At 48.5% G+C, this 18,408-nt stretch overlaps 2 protein-coding genes across 2 annotated transcripts; both read right to left on the reverse strand.

The window, feature by feature from the left end:
• Positions 1-7,748: 7,748 nt before the first annotated feature.
• LOC146342963 (vomeronasal type-2 receptor 26-like) lies at positions 7,749-8,651 on the reverse strand. The gene has a single exon (XM_084808100.1). It carries the CDS (start codon positions 8,649-8,651, stop codon positions 7,749-7,751), a length of 903 nt encoding a protein of 300 aa, XP_084664226.1.
• Positions 8,652-11,332: 2,681 nt separating this feature from the next.
• LOC146342964 (vomeronasal type-2 receptor 26-like) lies at positions 11,333-16,820 on the reverse strand. The gene is made up of 2 exons (XM_084808101.1): positions 16,058-16,820; positions 11,333-11,520 (listed from the first exon to the last, which is right to left on the reverse strand). The coding sequence occupies exons 1-2, from the start codon at positions 16,818-16,820 to the stop codon at positions 11,333-11,335; spliced, it is 951 nt and encodes a 316-aa protein (XP_084664227.1).
• Between the last annotated feature and the right edge of the window lie 1,588 nt (positions 16,821-18,408).

Consider the following 18,408-nt stretch of genomic DNA (forward strand, 5'->3'; position numbering starts at 1 on the left):
CGGGCGAGTGAGAGGGGAGTTATTGGGTGGACAGCCAAACCCAGTCCCCCAGTTGCAGAGATGGACCCGGCTGGTGCCGCCAGTCTGCCAAGGCCTTGTAGGCTGTCTTGGCTTGCTCAAGGGAATCCCGTAAGAGGTGGTGTACCACTCGCAACTCCTCTAAAAAGTCCTGGGCCGCTGGCACCGAAGAGGGAGCTAGGGTGGACGGGAAGGCCTTGGGGTAGGAGTGCTCGAAAGTCACTTACCTCGTCTTGCAGCTTGCTTCGCGGTTGGGGGGAGGCGCTTCGCTTCTCCCCCCGAAATTCAGGCCAGGGGGGGAGGTGCCTCGACTCGCCCGGCCGAAATTCAGGCCGGGGGGGAGGCACCTCGCCTCACCCGGCCGAAATTCAGGCCGGGGAGGAGGCGCCTCGCCTCGCCCGGCCGCGAAATAAAAAGTAAAAAAAAACCACGCCCCCGTGATAGGCTACGTGACGATTAACGTAGCCTATCATGGCTGACTTTGCAAATCTAGCCATGATAGGCTACGTTAATCGTCACGTAGCCTATCACAGGGGCGTTTTTTTTTTTTTACTTTTCTTGGAATGGCGGCGGCGGCAGCCGGTCGAAAGACCGGCTGCCGCCCCCGCCCCTGTCGAAGCCCTGCCGAACCGCTGCTGCGACCCGCTACCGGGAGCGACATTCGGGAAAGGTAAGTCCCATCCCGGGGGGGGCGGGGGGCAGGGGTGTGTGGAAAATTTCTCCCCAAAACTACTTCGGGGGGCTGAATACGTTGGCACTTGGCCCCCTGAAGTTTCGGCGAGAAATTCTCTGACACCCCTACCTTGGGGTGATAACCAAAATGGGCAAAAAATGGAGTTTGGTGGGTGGAAGCATGGCAGGCTTTGTTATAAGCAAATTCTGCAAGAGGCAGCAAGGAAACCCAGTCATCTTGCTGGTAATTGACATAAAAGCGCAGATATTGTTCCAGAGTAGCATTGGTGCGCTTGGTCTGACTGTCCGTCTGTGGATGGTGGGCGGAGGAAAGATGGAGCGTCACATGGAGCAATGCCAGTAGCTCCCTCCAGAAATGGGCAGTGAATTGGGCCCCCCTATCGGAAATGAGGCCCTCGGGCCATCCGTGGAGGCGGAAAACATGCGTCATGAACAGCTCTGCCATCTCCCTGGCTGTGGGCAACCCCGAGCAGGGGATGAAATGGGCCATCTTAGAAAACAAATCCACCACCACCAGAATAGTGGTCTTACTGTGTGAGCGAGGCAAGTCAGTGATGAAGTCAAGGGAGAGCAGCTTCCAAGGTCCTGAGGGGGTAGGCAGGGGGTGAAGCAAGCCTGTGGGCTTGCCTGAGGGGGCCTTCGCTCGCTGGCAAGTTGGGCAGGAGGTGACATAGGACTTGACATCCTGACACACACAAGGCCACCAAAAATCCCTCATCACTCCATGCAGGGTCTTGGCGATGCCAAAATTCCCCGCTGTGGGGGAGTCGTGGCACTGATGGAGGACCCTCTCGCGGAGGGGTCTAGAAGGCACATAGACCTGGCCGGAATGGTAAAGCAGGCCACCTCACAAAGAAAAGGGGGTAGAGTGGGGGGGCAGAGGCTAGCCCCAATTCCTGCACCTTTGTGCAAACAAAATCATCCTGAGCCTGTGCAGAGTGAAGGAGCTCTTCCCAAGAGTGAGGCACCGCAGCTGCAGCCAGGCCTTGGGGGGGAAGCTGGCCAGTCTCCTTCTTGTCAAACACATGCCGAAAAGCTGCATACTTCTCTGGGAGGATGACGGTAGCTGAAGGACAGCCAGAAGCAGAGAAGGAGGGGGGGGAAAGGGTGAAAGCCTGGGCAGGGATTGGCGCCTCCTCCATGAGGCAATGCTCCCGGCAGTAGGGAGATGCAAACTCCATTTGCCGAAACCCCCAAGAAATCTGAGGGTTGTGCTTAGAGAACCAGGAAAAACCCAGCACAATTGGGTATAAGGGAACCTTGGCTAAGTGAAATTGAATCTGCTCAACGTGTGACTGGGCACGTAGAGTGATTGGAACTGTAATACGGGTCACCTCGCCCAAAGAGAGAGGACACCCATCAATGGTCTGCACTGCGAAGGGGGCAGGAAGGGGCAGGGTAGGAATCCCGTGTAAGAGGGTGAAGGTCTCATCCATGAAACTGGTCGTAGCCCCCGAGTCCACTAAAGCTAGTGCCTCCACCCCACCCCGCTGTGGGGAGAGGAGGTGAACATGCAACCGCAGATGGGAGGGTGGGGGGGGTGGGGGAAGGCATCCAGCCGGTGGGGAGCTGACCCCCACACTGGAGGCCCCCAACAAGCTTGGGGGGCAGTCTAGTCAAGCGTGGGGACGAGGAGGAGGAGGAGGAGGAGGAGGCAGCAGAGCCGTGGATTTAACTGGGCAGGTCTTGGCGAAATGTCCCAGACTCCCACATCGAAAACATCGGCGCTCAACTCGCCAGCACTGAAGCTCCTCTGGTGGCAGTGAGGCTCGGGTAGCCCCCAGCTGCATCAGGGTCTCCTCCACCCCCAGCACTGGAGCAGGGGGTGGGGAAGGAGGCAGGAAATGTGGGGGAATGGGAGGAGGGAAATCCCGGTTCCCAGCGCCCCACCGGGTCTGGCGGCTCCCCTCCAGTCGACTATCTATCTGAAGGTAGGTCTGGATGAGCTCCTCCAAAGTAGGTGGGCAGGGCGTGCATGCCAACTCATCTAAGATCTCATTGTTCAAACCATCCAAAAACTGAGCCACTAGCATGGCATCATTCCATTGTAAATCCTGCATCAGCAAGCAAAAGGTTGTCGCGTAGCTGGAAACTGAGTCCTTGCCCTGCCGGAGGCGGCGAATCTCCCGAGAAGCCGTCTGCATGCGCAGGGGGTCACCGAAAAAACGTGCCATGGTTGTCATGAAACCTTGATAGTCCCTGAGCAGGGGGTCATTAGTGAGAAGAAGTCCCGAAGCCGATTTAGCGGCCATGCCCGACAGTAGATTAATAACAAAACCCACACGAACCTGTTCCGTCTGGAAATCCTCAGGTCTAAGATGCATGTACAGCTCTGGCTGGGCCCTGAAAATCTGAAAAAGTCCTCTCTCACCAGAAAACTTCTCTGGCAACGCCACCGGGCACTTGCGGCGTGGGGGAATTGGAGGTGGGGGGGGGTTGAAACGTTGCCTGTACATTCTGCACGGCAGCCATCAGTTGAGCCATCTGATCATGAAACATCTGGTTTTCTTGCGCCAGAGCTTGCACCATTGGGTTCCCAGCACCCTCCGTAAGGCAGTAGGAGAAAAGAGGGAGAGAGGAGAGAAAAAAAAAGAGGAATGGGGACCAAGCTGTCAAGGGCTCCTTGGAGGGCTCTCAGTCTAATCCAGTAGCCAAGTCCAGATGCAGACAAAGGGATTCTTTTCAAAGCTTTATTCTTCTTTTACAACTTAAAACTCTACAGGTAGCAACTAGATCTGAGCAGCAGCATCCCTATGCCCTAAGTTGGAACAGTTGGTCCCCATTTGAAAAGCAATTACTGGCAGAACCCTGAATATAAGGACTAGGGAGAATCCCTCCCCTTTTCCCTTGGATCCTCTGGGCTCAACCGTTCTTTGAGCGCCAACCGGGCGCTACGCCTCCTTTCCACGCTCTCCATTTGGCGCCGCTCTCTGCGTCTGCGCCACGCATCCAACCAGTCTGCTATCGGTGCTGAGTCACTCCCTGGACTGCTTTCTAATCTTGGAATGTGGGTGGTAGGAATCTCTGTCAGCTGTGGGCCCTGGGAATAAGGTGCGCAGTCCTCTCCCAGGAGCGACTGCTCTTCCTCCGAATCAGAACTATTCTGGGATTCTATGGGCTCAGTGTCCACCCTGACACAGGGACGCAAATGGCAGCCGCCATAGCCGCTGCCGTTTGCGTCCCTGCTGTCAGCCATGATAGGCTACGTAAATGTTTACGTAGCCTATCACGGCTGATTAAAAAAAACACACGTGCGTACGCAAATGGTGGCGTGTTTTTTTTTATCAGCATGGGTTTTTTTTTATCAGCCATGATAGGCTACGTAAACATTTACGTAGCCCATCACGGTGTTTTTTAAAATCTAGCTGTGACAGGCTACGTAAATCTTTACGTAGCCTATAGGGATGGCAGAGAATTTCTCCCCGAATCTCCGGGAGGCCGAATGCCAATGCATTAGGCCCCCCGAAATTGTTGGTGAAATTCTCCGCCCCCCCCCCGCCCACCACGGGATGGGACTTACCTCCTGCGAATGTCCCTCCCGGCGGCGGGTCCCAGCGGCGGTTCAGCAGTGTTTCAGCAGGGGCGGGGGCAACGGCTGGTCTTCCGACTGGCTGCCGCCGCTGCCATTACAAAATAAAGTAAAAACAAAACAAAACACCCGTGATAGGCTACGTAATGATTAACGTAGCCTATCATGGCTAGATTTCCAAAGTCAGCCGTGATAGGCTACGTTAATCGTTACGTAGCCTATCACGGGTGACTTGGAAAAAAAAAAGCAAATAGCGTTGCCCTTATTTTTGCCGTAGTCTACGTAAATCTTTACGTAGACTACCCGGGACCAAATAAGGAATGCAAATGGCGGCGCCCATGGGGCACCGCCATTTGCGTATACGCTTTTTTTTTTCAAAGTCACCCGTGATAGGCTACGCAATGATTTACGTAGCCTATCATGGCTGACTTTGGAAATCTAGCCGTGATAGGCTACGTTAATCGTTACTTAGCCTATCACAGGTTTTTTTTTTCACTTTTTCTTTCGCGGCCGGGGAGACGGGGTGCTTTTCCCCGGCCTGAATTTTGGCCGGGCGAGGTGGGGCGCCTCCTCCCCCGACCTGAACTTCAGGGCTAGAACTGAATCGCCTCCCCCGCACCGCGAAGCAAGCTGCGGGACCAGCTAAGTCCCTTTCGTACATCCCTAGTAGCCTATCACATTTTTGTTTTTGTTTTTTGTTTTTACCTGGAAATGGCAGTGGTTGCAGCTGGTCGGAAGACCGGCCACTGCAGCTGCCACTGCCGAACCACCGCCGGAGCCGCCGCTGCCGCCAGGAAGATCCTGTCAGGGTGGACACTGAGCCCATAGAATCCCAGAGTAGCTCTAATTCTGAGGAAGAGCAGTCGTTCCTGGGAGAGGAGTGCGCTCCTCTTTCCCAGGGCCAACAGCTGATGGAGATTCCTCCCACCAGCATTCCTAGCTTAGATAGCAGTCCAGGGAGTGACAGAGTGCGGGAAGCAGACTTGATGGATGCGCGACGCCGACGCAGAGAGCGGCGCCAAATGGAGGGTGCCAAATGGAGGCGTAGTGCCCGGTTGGCGCGCAAACAACGGCTGCGCCCAGAGGATCCAAAGGAAAAGGGGAGAGACTCCTTAAGTTCAGGGGTCTGCCAGTAATTCCCTTTCAAACGGGGGACCAACTGTTCCAACTTAGGGCATAGGTACTGTGCTACTCAGATCTAGTTGCAAACGGTAGAGTTATTAAGTTGTAAAAGAAGAATAAAGCTTTAAAAGGAATCCCTATGTCTGTGTTTGGACTTAGCTACTAGATTAGACTGAGAGAGGCCTCCAAAGAGCCCTTGACAGATCTGCCTAAGGTAAGTCCCATCCTGGGGGGGGCGGGGGGCTGTTCCGCCACCAATTTCGGGGGGCCGAATATGCTGGCATTCGGCCTCCCCGAGATCCGTGGCGGAACTTTCGTACATCCCTAGAGTAGAGGAAGGTCTTAATCTGGCAAAAAAATGATGACAATTTTGGTGCCAACAGGGCTTCACTGAGAAGATTGTTCCACAATCAGGACACCACCACTGAGAAGGCCCTCTCCCATGTTGTCACTTCCTGAGCCTCCCTTGAAGAAGGCTCTTGCAGGAGAGCATTGTATATGTGTAGGTTCATCCCAGGAGAGGCTCTCCATCAGGTATTGCAGTCCCAAGTGGTATTCAGTTGCACATAAGCAAATGTAAATAAAATGAAATGTCTTTAGAATAGCTAGTTTATCTCTTTGCCAACATTGCAGAAATTTGCTACATGAAGCAACTCAGGAAGGGGGTGGCATCTAGGCTGCGAAAGATCTAACATGGCTATCAATGGTAAAAAAGAAGTCAGGAGGTTAAAAGGATTACTACTGTCATATATTCATTGTTCGACTGTTTGTTTACTAGCTTGTTTGCTTGTTTTTGTACTGGCAAAATTGGTGGTCTGAAATTGGAATGACAAAGGTGTGTGGGGGGTCATTTTTAGTTTAGACAGACTTGTATTGGTATTAGCCATTCTGGAAAGCAATGGGCAAAGATTCTGGAACTGATTAACAGATGGGAATAATGATCTGAGTGGTTTGAAATTGTTAAAGAGACAGAGACCCATAATTCAGCCCTGCGATGAGGGAGGGAGCTCCTAATAGGGACAGCTAGGGATGTACGAAAGGGACGTACCTTGTCCCTCAGCTTGCTTCGTGGTGGGGGGGAGGCGCTTCGCTTCTCCCCCCGAAATTCAGGCTGGGGGGGAGGCGCCCTGCCTCGCCCGGCCAAAATTCAGGCTGGGGGGGGAGGCACCCCGCCTCGCCTGGCCGAAATTCAGGCCGGGGAGAAGCGCCCCATCTCCCTGGCTGCGAAAGAAAAAGTGGGAAAAAAAACCCGTGATAGGCTATGTAACGATTAACGTAGCCTATCACGGCTAGATTTCCAAAGTCAGCTGTGATAGGCTACGTAAATCGTGACGTAGCCTATCATGGGTGACTTTGAAAAAAAAAAGTGCGTATGCAAATGGCGGCGCCCTATGGGCGCCGCCATTTGCGTTCCTTATTTGGTCCCGGTAGTCTACGTAAAGATTTACATAGACTACGGCGAAAATAAGGGCAACACTATTTGCGTTGCCCTTATTTTCGCCGTAGTCTACGTAAATCTTTACATAGACTACAGGGACCAAATAGGGAAGGCAAATGGCAGCGCCCATAGGGCGCTGCCATTTGCGTACGCGCTTTTTTTTCTTTTTTTTTTCAAAGTTACCCGTGATAAGCTATGTTACGATTTACGTAGCCTATCATGGCTGACTTTGGAAATCTGGCCGTGATAGGCTACGTTAATCGTTACGCAGCCTATCATGGTTTGTTTGTTTTTTAACTTTACTTTGTAATGGCGGTGGCGGCAGCCAGTCGGAAGACCGGCTGCTGCCCCCGCCCCCGATGAAAAGCCAACGAACCGCCGCCGGGACCCGCCGCCGGGAGGGACATTCGCGAAAGGTAAGTCCCATCCCAGGGGAGGGCGGAGAATTTCACCGCCGATTTCAGGGGGCCGAATGCGTTGGCACTCAGTCCCCTGAAGATTCGGGGAGAAATTCTCCGCCATCCCTAGGGACAGCGCTCCATGATACTGGGAATGACTGGCCAAGATTTCCCCCATGAGCACCGTCTTGCCCATACAAATCACACAAGAAAGAAAACATACACAATGAAACATCATTATGTAAAAGTTGTTCTTTATGAATAGCTGACGATGAGCTACAGTACAAGATTGTTGCCTAAATTATTCTAGTTAAGTACATCACTAGAAGAAAGCAAACAGGACTGAAGAATAATTATTGATTATCATGGTTTTTATTCTCCATTCTTCATTGATATGAATCTATCATATATTGCTGTTCATCCTTGGGATATATAAGTAGTGCAATTAGACTGGCATATAAGGTAGTTCAAGTTGACTTCTAGAATTAACCCATTCCATCCGTTTCTTGGACCACATAATGATATATACATGAAACTGGACAACTAGGTTCTATAGATGTTTTCTTTTTGTTAGCTGTTCCCTGGTGTTTAAGTCAGACCTCAGCAGAATAATGTAACATTTTGGGAAAAAGATGCAACCTAGTAACCCGCCACTGGAGGCTAAGATAGAGAAGATCTCCACAACAACCATGTATTTCCCCTTGGTGCTCAGGTAGGTCGGAACAAAAGACACCCACACACTGCAAAACACCAGCATGCTGAAGGTGATAAACTTGGCTTCATTAAAACTGTCTGGCAACTTCCTGGCTAGAAAAGCTACCATGAAGCTGATGATGGACAGAAGTCCCATGTAACCCAGGACAAAGTAAAACATGATCGCAGATCCTTCATTACACTTTACTATAATTTCTCTTGTTAATGACTGCATGTCAATATCTGGAAATGGGGGAGAGGTCCCTAGCCACACCACACAATTGCTTGCTTGAATGAAGGAGCAACAAAGAACAATGGAGTTGGCCAGTCTTTTCCCAAGCCATTTCTTCATATTAGACCCTGGTTTGGTGGCCATGAAGGCTACAACCACAATGATGGTCTTGGCCAACACACAAGAAACAGCCACAGAGAAAATGATGCCAAAAGCAAATTGTTGGAGGAAGCAGGTCACCTTGTCTGGTTGTCCAATAAAAAATAAAGAACTGAGGAAGCAAAGGAGGATGGAGATGAGGAGAGCATAGGTGAGGTCCTGGTTGTTGGCTTTGACTATGGGGGTATCTTTGTGCTTAATAAAAGTTCCTAACACCAAAGCTGTGGTCAGGGAAAATGAAACAGCAACTGTGGCTAAACTCATTCCTAAAGGTTCTTCATAAGACAGGAACAAATATGTCTTTGGAATGCAGCTGTCTTGGTCCTTGCTTGGATACTTATCTTCTGGGCATTTGAAACAGTTTCCCATGTCTGAAAATAAAATAAAAATAGGTCCTATTGTCATTCCCATTCATGTGTGGCTTGTGGACAGTTATTACAGTGCTTCCCACATGGCAATTGTTGCTCATGCTTACATTTGCCATGAGGTTCTAGATGTGGAGGTGTCAACGCAAACATCAGTTTTAATATTTTTTCAATGTTTCTTCTGTCATCATCACCATTATCATCTACTAAGCATTCTCATTGATTTCTTACCATTTATAACGACTTGGCAAACAGTTATCTGAATTAATCCCGGATGCTGAAAAAAATGATTCATTACATCACCTACCATTGTCCTTTGAAATCTTCCCTTCTGGGCAAAGAGAACAATCATAGCAGCAAAATTTCTTCCCTTCCTTCTTTTTCTTCTGATAGCCAGGGTGACAATATGCATTACACATAGAAAGAGGCAGCACCTATTATGAAAGGAGCTGAAGATATTAATCCTATACTAACTTACACAGAAGTGATTTACTTCTGAGTAGGGATAGGTGGGCACCCGCCCAGCCCCTGTCCTCACTTGTACGCACCCAAACCTGCACTCGAGCTCCCCGCCTCTTGCTGACCTGCCTGTACTCCCCAGGTGGCCTCGTCGAGCTCCATGATAGCCATTTTAAAAATAAAATAAAATGGTGGTCGTAAAAAGGCGCATATTTATTTGTATATATGCAAAATGGGGCCATGAATCACCCATATATGCAAGGTTACAGGCATTTGCTTGCCTGTAATCTCATGTATATGGGCCATTAATGGCCCCATTTTGCATATATGCGAATATAAGCATTTGCAAAATTGTGCACATTTGTATATGCAAATAGGGCCACTAATGGCCCATATATGCTTGATTACAGGCAAACAAATGCCTGTAATCTTGCCTATGTGGGCGATTTATGACCCATTTTGAGAATATGCAAATATGCACATTTTTGGGAATTGCAGGGCTCCCCACCGCCATCCAGGTAAGTGCGGGCAGCTCAGCAAGCACAGGCAGGGGGTGAGTGGGGCTCAGCAAGCACAGCTCAGTAGCACGGGGTGGGGGGTCTGCTGGATTCCCAGATGCAATTGGGCATCCACACTATCCTTACTTATGAGTAGATGTGTATAGGATTGGTATAAAATGAGACTAGGGATGTGGCCATCAGCAAAATGTGACCTTAAAGTTCTTTGATTTCAGTCTCAAAGCTTCTTCTTTATATATCAGTTTCTGAGCTTTTTATCTCTTCACATTTTCTAATTATATGTATTTTTGGTGCACATTTTTGAAAAGTATGCATTTTTCTCCCATTGAATACATTGTGTTTGTGTCAAATGTATATTTTTTCTTGAACTTTTTCAAACATACATATCTTTCAAATGCATTTTGGGCATGTAAAAATTAGACTGCAAGCTCATAAATGTGAAGACTTTCAATTCCATATTGTGTTCAGGTTCACATTTGGTCTGGGAGGTGTGAATGTGGTAAACTCCTATACCCAAGGAACCCAATGAAATTCTTTTACCTCCCTACTCACAAATACATTTCCCTACAACTTTAGTGCTGATGTTCACCACAACTTCTGATACCACCTCAGCAGCCTGTGCCAGGCTGTCTAGATGGAATGTGCTATTCCTAATCTTCACACCAGGTAGTAGGGATGTCAGAGAATTTCTCCACGAATCTCGGGGAGGCCGAATGCCAGCGCATTCGCCCCCCCAAATTGGTGGAGAAACGGTCTGCCCCCCACCCCCCCGGGACGGGACTTACCTTGTGCAAATGTCCCTGGCAGCAGCAGCTCCGGCGGCGGTTCGGCGGCGGTTCGGCAGCAGCGGCTGTGGTGGCTGGTCTTCCGACCGGCTGCCGCCGCCGCCATTTCCAAGGTAAACAAAAAACAAAACAAAAAACGTGATAGGCTATGTAAAGATTTACGTAGCCTATCACGGCTAGATTTTTAAAAAACACCATGATAGGCTACGTAAATCTTTACGTAGCCTATCACTGCTGAGTGAAAAAAAAAATCTGCGCGTACGCAAATGGCGGCGCACATGGGCACCGCCATTTGCTTTTCTTATTTTGGCACGTGTAGTCTACGTAAACATTTACGTAGACTACATCAAAAATAAGGGGAACGCAAATAGCATTGCCCTTATTTTCACCGTAGTCTACATAAATGTTTACGTAGCTACACGTGCCAAAATAAGGAACGCAAATGGCGGCACCTATGGGCGCCGCCATTTGCGTACACGCAAGTTTTGGTTTTTTTTCACTTAGCCATGATAGGCTATGTAAACATTTATGTAGCCTATCCAAGCTGACTGCAGGGACGCAAACGGCAGCGGCTATGGCCACCGCCATTTGCATCCCAGCAGGACAGGATTAGCAGCAGGAGGGACGGGGCGCTTCCCCCCTGGCCAGAATTTCGTGGGGGGAGGGACGGGGCGCCTCCCCCCAGCCAGAATTTTGGGGGGAGGGATGGAGCGCCTCCCCCCCACCACGACTCAAGCTTCGGGTTCAGGTAAGGGACTTTCGTACATCCCTACCAGGCAGGCAATGTTGTCTCCTTACCATGCTGTCTACACTTGCCACAAACCCAGCTGTCTATATCCCTAATGATTGAATCTCCCAGTACCACAAGCTCCCCACGCACACACACACATGCACTGGAGGCACATCTTCAGCATTGGTCTCTTCTATAGATCATTTCTCTCTTCCTCAGAGAGACACACTCCTTCCCCAAGACCACGCTTCTCTATGACTGCAGAGGAGCTGTCACCCTGGGATTGGGATACCACTGTCACATCCTCAAAGATCTCATCCACAAATCTCTCTGCTTTTCTTAGCTTCTCCAGGTCAGCAACCAAGGGAATTAACATGTTCCCTGAGGGCCAGGAGCTCGTTGCTTTGAGTACATACTAACAACTTTGATCAAGTAGGCAGGTAATGCTATATGTGACACTCAGTGCAATACACTGGATAGTTCCCACATTCCTCCTGGCTTTGTACCTTCATAGCTAGTTCCAGTTATTGTTATTATTTAGTGTATTTATTTACTAACAGAAAGCAGGAAAAGATTGACTGCCCTGGCCTCCTCACCCTGTTGCTAAACTCTCATGGGTTCTGAAATTGGGTATATTCTTCACTTCTTTTTACCATGGCACTTTCACACTGGGGATGAGTCCCTTATAAAATACTTTAGAATCCACACCTGGTTAAAACCCCTGTGCCACACAATTATATCCTCATGAATGATTAATTCATTTCCTTCAAGAGCATTGGGATCCACCCATCCAACTTTCATTTTAAGGAAGGAGTTGTTTGGAAATGTGACCATGTTAATTATGTCAATTCCACCTTCCATTTCCCTTTTATCATTAAAGGATATTGTTTCTCCAGCAGAGTTGTTAAAAGAAATTGCTTGAAGAAAATGCTGAAGCTAGTTGAAACAGAAGAATAAAGAAGGGCATAGCAGCATGTTAGAGACATTATGGTGAGACTTTAAATGACAAACACAACAACATTAACACTCTTGTGGATTTTCTTATAAGCCCAGCCAACAAAGTTAGCTAAGAGAGCAATCCTATGGTCCCTGGAGAGTGTCCCAGGGTCCATAGGATTTCCTGGATTATTGTTTTATTATTATTATTTATTAAATTTATTAATCACCCATCTGGCTCATCACCCAGCCACTCTGGGCGATGTACAGAATATAATAAAACAGTTTAAAACAATAAAATTCTACAATAAAAACATTTTCTAGAATAGCCTAACCCACCCCAAATGCCTGCCTGAACAACCATGTTTTTAATGCACGGCGGAAGCTCATTAAAGAGGGGGCATGGGGGAGTTCATTTTGGCCACCTAATGCGAAGAGAAAACTCTCTGGAAAAGACCCTGATGCTGGGAAAGACTGAAGGCAAAAGGAGAAGGGGACAGCAGAGGATGGGATGGCTAGATAGCATCACTGATGAAATGAATATGGACTTGAGCATGCTCTGGGAGAGAGCGCAGGACAGGAAGGCCTGGCGTGCTATGGTCCATGGGGTCACGAAGAGTCAGACACGACTGAACGACTGAACAACAACAACAAATGACGGAGTTCCCTAGGGAGGGAGTTCCACAGAGTGGGGGCCACCACAGAAAAGGCCCTCTCCCTCATCCCCACCAGTCTAGCTGTCCTGGCTGATGGGACAGAGAGAAGGCCATCCGAGGCTGATCTTGTTAAGCGGTCTGTCTGGTGTTGCTGGAGGCGCTCCTTAAGATAGGCTGGGCTGGAATCATATAAGGTTTTAAAGGTCAAAACCAACACCTTGAATTTGGCCTGGAAAACAACTGCTAACCAGTGCAACTCCTTCAGCACTAGGAATGGTGGAGAATTTCTCCCCAAAACTTCGGGGGGCCGAGCGCCAACGTGTTCGGCCCCCCGAACAAGTTTCAGGGAGAAATCCTCCGAACCCCCCCCGCCCCCCGCACCCCTCCTGGGACGGGACTTACCTTCACCGAATGTCCCTCCCGGTGGCTGGTCCGGCCGGCGGTTTGGCAGGTGTTCGAGCGAGGCGGGAGCGGCAGCCGGTCTTTCGACCGGCTGCCGCCGCCGCTATTGCAATGAAAGAAAAAAAAAAACGCCCCCTGATAGGCTACGTGACAATTCACGTAGCCTATAATGGCTAGATTTGCAAAGTCAGCCGTGATAGGCTACGTCAATCATCACGTAGCCTATCACGGGTGACTTTAAAAAAAAAGTGTGTACAGATAATGGCGGCCCCCATAGGGAGCCGCCATTCGCATTCCTTATTTGGTCGCTGTAGTCTACGTAAATGTTTACGTAGACTACGGCGAAAATAAGGGCAACGCAAATAGCGTTGCCCTTATTTTCGCCGTAGTCTACGTAAACATTTACGTAGACTACAGTGACTAAATAAGGAACGCGAATGGCGGCTCCCTATGGGGGCCGCCATTAGCGTACGCACTTTTTTTTTTAAAAAAAGTCACCCGTGATAGGCTATGTGACGATTGACGTAGCCTATCACGTCTGACTTTGCAGATCTAGCCGTGATAGGCTACGTGAATCATCACGTAGCCTATCAGGGGGCATTTTTTTTTTTTTTAACTTCCACATTCGCGGCCGGGCAAGGTGGGAAGCCTCCTCCCCGGCCTGAATTTCGGCCGGGCGAGGCGGAAAGCCTCCCCCCCGGCCTGAATTTCGTCCGGGCGAGGCGGAAAGCCTCCCCCCCGGCCTGAACTTCGTGGGGGGAGCATCGAAGCGCCTCCCCCCCACCGCGAACGTCCTTCGAGGACAGGTAAGTGACTTTCGTCCACCCCTATTCAGCACTGGAGTGATGTGATCTCGCCGGTGGCTGCCTTTAATCAGGCAAGCCGCCGTGTTCTGTACCAGCTGAAGCTTCCCAACCGTCTTCAAGGGTAACCCCATGTAGAGTGCATTACAGTAGTCTAAACAAGAGGAGACCAGGGCATGTACTACTGATGGGAGCAGATGGTCAGGAAGGAAGGTGCATAGCTCCCGTATCAGATGGAGTTGGTACAGCCCCGTCCAGCTCACAGCTGACACCCGAACCTCCATGGACAGCTGGGAGTCCAAAATGACCCCCAGGCTGCGGACCTGGTCTTTCAAGGGTAGCCGTAACCCATTCAACACCAGGTCTACATCCCCCAACCTCCTGTTGTCTCCCACCAAAAGTACCTCGGTCTTGTCAGGGTTCAGCTTCAGCTTATTCCTCCCCATCCAGCCACTCACCGTCTCCAGACATTTGGACAGGGATTCCACGGCCAACCTTGGTGAAGATTTGAACGAGAGGTAGAGCTGCGTGTCATCCGCATATTGATGACACCGCACCCCAAACCTCCTGATGATAGCCCCCAACGGCTTCACATAGATGTTAAATAGCATCGGGGAGAGGATGGAACCCTGTGGCACCCCACAAGTGAGTGGCCATGGGTCTGAAACCTCCTCTCCCAGTGCTACCCTCTGGTACCTGCTGGAAAGGAAGGACTGGAAGCCCCGCAATACAGTGTCTTCAATGCCCAACCCCTCCAGGTGGTCCAGGAGGATACCGTGGTCAACAGCATCAAAAACCACTGAGAGGTCAAGGAGAACAAGGAAGGAGCATTCACCCCTATCCAGAGCCCTCCTCATATCATCCACCAAGGCGACCAAGGCCGTTTCTGTCCCATGCCCAAGCCTGAAGCCCGATGCTGAAACTGGAGACACTCCTTTGACTTTGGGAGGTTGACTACATGATCTGATCTCTCACCTCACCTCCACCCCCTCACAGACTCCATGGAAAGAACCATGCCAGCTGCTTTATGAGATCACAAAAGTGGCCTTGGAGGACCACATAGAGGTAAAAAAAAAAATGGGCTGCTCTGGTGGGTCAGGAGGGGAGGGGAGAGGAGATGTCCAGATACAAAAAAATCCTATGGCGTCTTCAGCCCTGTACCTGCCCATCTAGAGGACATCTGGGGGGGGGTGTAAAAGGAGGACAGAGCACAGAAAATCACCTCCATCGATCCTACCACCCTGTCAGCAGGAGAACAGCAGGGCAATGGATACTTGAAATCCTCCAGGATTGGAGGCTTCTGTTTATTGGGTGAGACAATCCCATAAGACTGCACTCTTAAGACTGAAAAATTACTGTTTGCCTTTTTGAATTCTTCACATATTCAAGTGTCCACATATTGAGGAGAATGTGAACTTGGTCAATGAATTGGATTCAGACTTATTTTCTTGGGCTCCAAGATCACCACAGATGGTGACTGTAGCCACGAAATTAAAAGATGCTTGCTCCTTGGGAGGAAAGCTATGGCAAACCTAGACAGCATAGTAAGAAGCAGAGACATCACCTTGCTGACAAAGGTCCGTCTAATCAAAGCTATGGTTTTCCCAGTAGTAATGCATGTCTGTGACAGCTGGACTATAAAGAAGGCTGAGCGCCGAAGAATGGATGCTTTCGAACTTTGGTGCTAGAGAAGACTCTTACGAGTCCCCTGGACTGCAAGGAGGTCACATCAGTCCATCCTAAAGGAAATCAACCCTGAGTGCTCATTGGAAGGACAGATACTGAAGCTGAAGTTCAAATATTTTGGCCACCTAATGCGAAGAGAAAACTCTCTGGAAAAGACCCTGATGCTGGGAAAGACTGAAGGCAAAAGGAGAAGGGGACAACAGAGGATGAGATGGCTAGATAGCATCACCGATGCAATGAATATGAACTTGAGCACACTCCGGGAGAGAGCGCAGGACAGGAAGGCCTGGCGTGCTATGGTCCATGGGGTCACGAAGAGTTGGACATGACTGAACGACTGAACAACAACAACTAACTTCTTTATGTTAATAGAGCCATTTCATTGTTGAAAAATTACCTGCCAAGGATGGAGACCTTGAAGTTCAATTATTTTACATCTCACCATTGTTCTGGGATTTGATCTAGAGGTGCACATGGCATGGAAAGCATATGCTGCAGCATAGACAGCATTATAGATACTGTAGCTATGGCCAGTCATATGCATTTCAAAAACCGATTCAGGAAGTTTTTCCAGCTTCTCTACCCCAGTGCATGTTTCATCAACCATCATTGGTTCTTGAGTATTTGGATATGAACAGTCAAAAGCTTGCTGCCAGAAGTCCTTGTGAAAACCATCTCCTTGAAACCTGTAAGGTTTTATATTTTCAAGAAATTGTTTGAACCCCGGAATCTCACTTGAATGAACTGTGAAGGAAATAGACCCTTGGAACAGTTGCAAATCTGAGGCCCTCTGGAGGCTTGTAATTGCAAAATCGATCTGGGCTGTCAGAATCCACACCTTTCCAGTGGATGTGATTTCATTATATTCATTTGTTCCTAGAAGCATAAAATAGTTCAGCCACATAATACTCAAGGTTTCTCCATAGGCAACTATTGCAGTGGCGTTGCTGTCCATGAATGGCAGATAAATGTTTAAGACCATGCCATTAATTTCATGTATGTCATTCAAATGGATTTGCTGTGGGATTCTTTGGGTGAAGGCTGAACAGATTCCATTCTGTGAAAACAGTGATTCCAGGGCCCACAAGAAATTATCTCCACTGTCATCATCCACAGCAAAAAGCCCAATCCATATCCATCCAAAATGCTGAAATAAACGGATAATCCCCATATACTGATGTGTTTCATTTGGGACCATGCGGAAAAAGGAAGAAACCTTTGTTGAAGCACTCCCTTCTGAGGCAAATGAGCCATATGTAATCTAAAAGGAAACATACATATATTTTAGGAAAGGATTGTGAGAATTGTCTAGTGGTTTCCTTTTGCAAGTAGAAGGGATAATACTGTTACAACAAATTCCTCCTCCTCCTTGCAGTCCCCCTGTTGCCCTCCCAGATCTACTCCACAGGGTGGGGGGATCATCCAAAGCAGATTTGGGAAGCGTGCAGGGGCCTGCAGAGGAGAGGAGGAGAAGGGAAAGTCCTGTTGTACAAGTGGTAAAGTGCTCACATAACATTGGATTTAACCCTTGGACTGGGTTTGCTTGTTTATGCCATGCTTATCTGCTGACCTTAATTCATATTTGCAGATTTTGCAAGAAAATTAAGGCTTCGACTAGGTGAAATGATGCTGAATTTGATGCTGCTTATGGAAACCCATCACTCGAAAGAAATCTACATGATGCAACCCATTCAATGTGCCTATGAGAAACCACTGCCCATTGGTCTTTCTTTAGTAAATATCAGACCAGACTTTCTAAATCACAAAAGTGCACATACCATGAGCAGTATCAATTACAGGCAAAATGAATTCAACCCCAGGGATAGGTCTTACCTGTGGAATCTTGAAGATACTTAAGATGTCTTCCATATAGAAGGAGATATCAGAGCCTAGTCCCCCAATTACACTTATTAGGTTTCTCTGGGTACCACATTTGTAGCTGGGGACAAATCTGTGTGATTTGAAGAGCAGTTCCAGTGTGGTCTGATAGGTCAGCCTTGCATCATAGTAGCTGTCATAGATGTGGAACCCAAGTGTAATGTTGGACAAGATCATGGGATTCTCATTGATCTCATTGATTGCAAATGCCAAGGCCAGGGCATGCTGATAGAACTTTGTCACCATACTACAAATAAAACATTGGATATTATTTTTACAAGAGAATTGTATGGATATTTCATCATTTTAGCACAAGTCTTCCATTGAGAAGGAGATAGCGGAAGCAAATCCTCCAATGATCATCATTAGGCTTTTCTGGTTGTCACGTTTGTAATTGAGGACAAATACATGTGATTTGAAAAGCAGGTCTATATACCTTATCCTTGCATTGTAATAGGCATGATAGATTTGGGAACTGAATGTGACCTTGGGCAATAGCTTGGAATTTGTTTTTATCTCATTTACTGCAAATCCAAGGCCAGAACATGCTGATTGTAATTTGTCAGCATACTGCAAATAGAATTACATGGTTTTTCACAAGTATGTTCTACAATGCATGCAATCATTTTACTGCAATAGTGGTCCATTGACTCACTTTCCTCACTGTAACACCTCCTTCACTGAAATTTTTATTTCAAAGGGGAAGCCTTGTCAGTCTCTTGCAGCAAAATGAACAACAATTCTGATGGCATCTTAAAGATTTCTTATAATAACAATTTCTTGTGACATACGCTTTTATAGTCCAGAGCTCACTTCATCAGATGCATTAAGGGCACAATCCTATGAATGTTTAGACAGAAAAAAGTCTAAACCTAAGGGATGCTAGGAGTTGCAGGACCTTTTTCTGC

This window comes from Heloderma suspectum, chromosome 6, assembly GCF_057233095.1.
Source record: "Heloderma suspectum isolate Gila_16-S chromosome 6, 16-S_ref, whole genome shotgun sequence".
Taxonomy (NCBI): domain Eukaryota; kingdom Metazoa; phylum Chordata; class Lepidosauria; order Squamata; family Helodermatidae; genus Heloderma; species Heloderma suspectum.